Source organism: Xenopus tropicalis, chromosome 6, assembly GCF_000004195.4.
Source record: "Xenopus tropicalis strain Nigerian chromosome 6, UCB_Xtro_10.0, whole genome shotgun sequence".
Classification (NCBI taxonomy): domain Eukaryota; kingdom Metazoa; phylum Chordata; class Amphibia; order Anura; family Pipidae; genus Xenopus; species Xenopus tropicalis.
The window spans coordinates 18,861,312-18,867,311 of NC_030682.2; the positions used below are offsets into that span (position 1 = coordinate 18,861,312).

Here is a 6,000-nt window from a genome sequence, read left to right on the forward strand (position 1 = left end):
GAGTTCCTCTTTAACCAACAAATAAGCTTCAACATAATAAATTTAATAGGAACAAGTGTCCATACTTTGATGATGGCTGATATAATCTCGAATGTATGCGTGCCCTTGCTTTGTGTGTTATAGGGCTCATTTATAAAAGTGCTAGGAACAAATATATACCGGTACATGTACATTTCCTGGTACTTTAAGAAGTAATTACATATTTTCTGGGTACACATTTAACATAATGGGCAGAACACTACTTCCTGCTTTCAGCTCTCTAACCTCTTAGTTAGTCAGTGACTTTAGGGGGGGTGCACATGGGACATAACTGTTCAGTTAGTTTGTGAGCACCCAGGTCAGATTCAAATGCAAACTAACTGAACAGTTATGTCCCATGTGGCCCCCCCCCTCTGGTCACTGATTGGCTACTGACTGCTGACAGCTTAGAGAGCTGTAAAGAGGAAGTAGTGTTCTGGCTATTATGTTAGACATCTGCCCACTCCGGCCTTTATAGATTACATTTTTTGCCTAACTATTTGAAAACATTTTTTATTTTGCGCAGTCTGTCTATTTTACCCAGTTTCCTTTAATGCTGTGATGTGGTACAGATGAAGAGCAGGCTTCATTGGATCATAATACTAGGGATATGCCAAATACATAAAATACTAATTGTTTAGGCTGGACCAAATGGCAAACTGTCCAATGTAATTTGCATATTTAAATTTATTGGCAAAATCACCAGATAATTAACGTTGAATATTGAACGCTTTAAAGCAGTAGCCCCCAAACTGCAGTGGTTAGTTTGGGGGGATATAGGGGGAGTATTATTTGTTTTACCTGGACAAACCTGAGGGGGTAGTTACAAAGATAATTATGGTTATATTTGGGGCAAATGCTTGGTGTTGTAGATATTTATGGAACTATCGCTGATACATAAGTTCTTCTGTATCTGTAATCTTGTTGGATATAATGTCATTTTATGAAAGGTTTCTATGCATTTGTTCTAAAAGAACGGCACAGGAAACTTTACTGATCAAACCCAAATGGAATGAATGCAGGTTGTAATTTATTTTTGTATTCATTGTAGCTGCGAGTAGAAATGGAGGAGGAGAAGCGACAAGCCGTTAGCAAAGCTGTATCTAATGCTCAGGCGGAAATGGATAGAAAGTGTAAACAAGTCAAAGAGAAATGCAAAGAAGAGTTTTTGGAAGAGATTAAAAAACTTGCAGCTCAACACAAGCAGCTTATATCCCAAACCAAGAAGAAGCAGTGGGTATGTTATGCACGGGAGTTATACATTTATAGTGTCCCAGATAAATCCATGGACAGCATGAAAGGGCTTTTTTTAATAGAACTGAAACTCACCTGCCCACTGACTGACATGCACTGTTATATGTTATTGCGTGTCAAGGCAAACCTGTAAGAGTCTCCCAAACTGAGGATATTGGGGTTATCTAGGTGCTGCTACAATCGGCAAGCTCAAGGAAGCAAGTTTTAAGGAAGTTATCTAACCACAAAAACCACAGAAACAGAGCCTCACAGCCTCACCAGGGCGTAGTTCCCTCAGTCACATATATATGTAGTTCCTTTATAATAAACAAAATATATGTAAATTAAGCTTTCACCTTTGGACTGATGCTATACGTGGCCAGTTTTTTGCAGGCCCCTCTGCTGGCATTAGCCTCCTACCTTGCCTGCACTAGGAACTATTGTATCAGCCTGGGTGCCGGCACACACAGCGTGGAAATGCTAACTCTCTCATTTCTTCACCGATATCCGCCATGCAGGCAAGGTAGGAAGCTGATGCCCGCAGTGGGGCTGATTCTCGGCCTGCATTTTTCCACAGGCTGAGAATCAGCCCCGTGTCGCAACAGCCTTAAAAGCAACAGTAATGGCAAAATATGAAAGTGTATAAATGTAATTACAATGTAATGTACTGTTGGCCTGCACTGGTACAACTGGTGTGTATACATTTATAATTTATATAAATAAGCTGCTTTGTAGCCACAGGGACAGCCATTCAAAGGAGAAAAGGCACAGGTTATTTTGCACATAACAGATTAAATTCCATTATATTCTACAGAGCTTATCTGTTATCTGCTATGTAACCTGTATCTCTACTCCCTTTTTCCAGTTTGAATGGCTGCCCCATGGCTACACAGCAGGGTATTTATATAAACCATAGTATTGTTTCTGTAGCAAACACACAACTTTTACCAGTGCAGGTCAACAGTACTTATATTTTAATTACTTTAAAACACTTTAATTTTTTTGGTGTTACTGTTACTTTAAATGTTCCAAAGCAGGGGCCAGTTCCGGGCCGTGGACGGCATGGCAGTGGGCCGCATCAGTTCACCTAAACCTAAACGAGCTAATGAATGCGCGCATAAAGGAGCGATCAAGCCCGTCCCATGTATAACGCGCGCACCCCCCCCGTCCCATGTATAACGCGCCTGAAGTTCACGCCTCTCCCCCCGGTCCATGGAAATATTTTTTTGCCTCCTACTGGGCCTTGGTGCTAAAAAGGTTGGGGACCCCTGTTCTAAAGGCTTCAAGCATTAACCTAGTTTAGACCTAATATCTTCCTGTCAGGGGCTGTAAATTTAAGGGACAGATGTATCAAAGGTTAAGACATTCTCCTTTATATCTCTCTCAGTTCAGTTTTCCCATAGATAAAGATTTTTGTCTCTTTGATTTTCATTTTTTCCCCCCACCATTTTCTCACCTAAAATTTTTGGCAGCTTAGAGGTCACAAGATGCAATCAAGCCAATTGGCACACAAGCATTAGTAAACCCGTTTAGTAGAAACCTATGAGAAACTCAGGTAAAAAAAAAAATCTAGTTTAATAAATGTGCCATTGCTTGTTAAAAGGCTTGTTGTTGACAGTTGCAGGGTATTTATGCATCTCAGTCATCAAACATGACCCCCTTGAACCTAAGGGCAGTGACACACGGGGAGATTAGTCGCACCGCAACAAATCTCCGTTGTTGCTGGTGACTAATCTCCCTGCAATGCCATCTCACTGGCTAGAATGTAAATCGTTCATGGGATGGCATATGCGGCGCCACGATTTTCAAGTTGCCTTGAGAGGAAACTTCAGCGACTTTGGCAAATCGCGGCGCCACATATGCCATCTAACCGATGATTTACATTCTAGCTGGTGGGATGGCATTGCGGGGAGATTAGTCGCCCATGACAATGGAGATTTGTTGCTGCGCGACTAATCTCCCCGTGTGTCACGGCCCTAAATATGGGTAAAGCAAAAGGTATTAAGGGCTGCTATTGTCATGTGACTTTCATTTCTGTGGCTCACAAAAGTTAAAGGGCATGTAAGGTCTATTTCACTGGGGGGTGTCAAAATGTTAGAGAAAATAAATTGCTAAGTTTTCCCCCCAGGTTGGTGCTCCTGTTAGGAGAGAACCTCGCTCCTAACCGTGCTCCTTACATCAGCGCTTAGTTCTTGGCATTTTGCACATTCACAGAACAGTAAAATCTTGGGTATACTCTGCTCAGGGGATGCCTGGGACATCGGTAGAAGGGTAAAGTGAAATGGTGGTGTGGCAAGTTTTTTCCACAGGCTGGGGTGGTTCCTAGCGATCTGTGTCACTGGGGAGGTTCTAACATTTTGTCCACCCTTCTGTTAAAGAGACTTTACATGTCCTTGAAGGTGGGACCACCAAATTACTTGTTTAAGCTATGTGAATTCCCATCATTCCAGTGCATATATCTGCCATATATTTGTTTTCTTAGTGCTACAACTGTGAAGAGGAAGCCATGTACCACTGCTGCTGGAACACTTCGTACTGCTCCATCAAATGTCAGCAGGAACACTGGCACGCGGAACACAAGCGGACCTGCCGCAGGAAAAGATGAACCTCCTCTCTTTGTCGACATGCAGCAGTTTCCTTTTACTCTTCTCCTCAAGATGCCCTAATTGCTTACTACCTGCATACCATGTTTGCACCAGCTCATTACCTAATTAGTCTGGAAGAGAGGGGGCTGCCCAGTACAGCCCTCCTGCTTTTGGGGTTAAAGACCTTTCCACCTCTGTCATTTTTGCACATTGACACTTGTGCTTCACTTTCCTCTGACTCTGCTTGGGGGTAAGAGAGGTTCCCTACTACGCTAGGCTGGCGACTTCTCTGCTCCCCAAGCTGATGCGCCAACTCGCTGCCAGAGACACCTGCAGTACAGTCTGGAGCCATGTGTTGCAGGTACTTCTGGGAACAAACAGGGTTTAACTTACTATCCTCTCTCATAACTCAAGTTAGCATTACCAGAGCACGCGTTGAATGTTGTATGTTCAGTACAGAATCCTTGCTGACATCCAGTAGTTTTCTTAGAAGACGTTGAATTTTCAGCTCCAAGGCATTTTGTGTTTTGTAGTATTTTAAAACTTTTACAGTAGATTTTAACAAAGTTTTATGTAAACCAAGCTGATTTCATTGTAGTATCGTAGGCGATTTTTTTTTTCTCTCCCCCCTGTGATATGGATAGAACTGATCTCCGACAAAGGCGGCAGGTTTAAAACGAAGTCTGGATCCAAAGACTAAGGCACTTGGTATCTGACCTATCCAGACGGATCTTTTAAACAATGGGGAGTATCCACTAATTTGATCAGAGCGTCAATCATCAATACCGCCGCCTCTCATTACCTTTTCATTTTTAGGAAGGCATTATAGTTTAGTCATACCGAGGGGCTGTAAGGTTAAACTGTAGGGGAACAGGGTTTGCAGAACGAGGGACAACCATTCATATTTTTTTTATTTTTTAAAATGTATCCTGTGTTTCTTCATTACTTATTTTCGATATATAACATTTTATAAAGTAAGACAATATATAAGCTTGTGATCTCATAGTTTTACACTTACAAAAGAAAAAAAAAAATCATATCATAGGGGAAAGGGGGAAAGTGGATATTTTAATGTAACAAATTTGCACATTTCAATGTACGAAGAAGGCACGTTCGTGAGAAATTTAAAAAAAAAACGGGAAAAAAAAACTACCTTCTGCCTGTTTTATGCAAGATATTCTGGGGTCTCACCAGTGCACCTGTCTCTGAAGCGACTGTACCCATAATAGGATTATGGCCCAGAACATTCTATACAGACTTCCATAGGCCGAAATCCTTTTAAATGTATGTAAAATAAGCAAACGATAAGCGAGCGGCAATTGTATCTCAGTCCTTCTTGACACTGTAAGATCTCCGCCATTTTGGTTTTTCCTTTTTTTTTTTTTTTTTGCACATAATTTTTGTTCGATAAATAATACACTTCATATTAACCGTTACCTCTTTAGTACCAGGGGTTCTTGTTCAACGAGAAGCTTCTTTGACGTACACGGAGTGAAGAATAATTGCATGTCCGATATATTGTACTTACGGCACTGTCATTCGTGCATCTCGCCGAACATCGCCAAGAAGCATCACCAGTAGGAATGGATCGGTAGCTGAGTAGTCCTTTTTATAATCTCCAGCTTTTTATTTCTTTTTTTTTAAACTTCCTTGTTCTTAAAAAGATTAACCACCAATATCCTTTTATTTTGTAGCAAATTCAGAGATTTCTTTTCTTTTGAGATTTATATTACTTGTGAGATGGGGGAAGAGGTTTTGTGCTCTTTTTGTTTTGATGCAAAAACGGTTGGACTGTAGAAATCTATTAACAAGCTAGTTATTTGGGGTGGGGGGGGGAGATTTTCAGACAAATTGTAAATATTTATTTAGAGTTCTTTGATATTTATTGCAAGCGATTAGACAATGGCAGTGGAGCAAAAGAGGCATTAATGTATTTTTTTTTTTCATTTAACTTCAACCAACAATCAGACCGGGGCAGTGGCACTTTTTTTGTCATTTATTGTGTTGAAATCATACTCATTCCATATTATTTATTGGGATTTATTGGGAAATGCTTGTTTGACTTTATTAAATGCAGTAGGGTGTTACTTAGCAGAATGTAGGTATACAAGGGGGCGCCATTTCATACGTCATGATAAAGGGGTGGTTCACCTTTAGGTTAACT

At 40.8% G+C, this 6,000-nt stretch overlaps 1 protein-coding gene across 1 annotated transcript in view; it reads left to right on the forward strand.

The window, feature by feature from the left end:
• The window catches only part of zmynd11 (zinc finger MYND-type containing 11), a gene marked incomplete at its 5' end in the record, with an annotated part of 30,147 nt that extends 25,289 nt beyond the window's left edge, over positions 1-4,858 (forward strand). Inside the window, 2 exon segments of the mRNA NM_001103001.1 lie at positions 1,070-1,255; positions 3,734-4,858. Coding sequence (NP_001096471.1) covers positions 1,070-1,255; positions 3,734-3,856 — 309 coding nt within the window. The 3' untranslated portion in view covers positions 3,857-4,858.
• Positions 4,859-6,000: the final 1,142 nt, after the last annotated feature.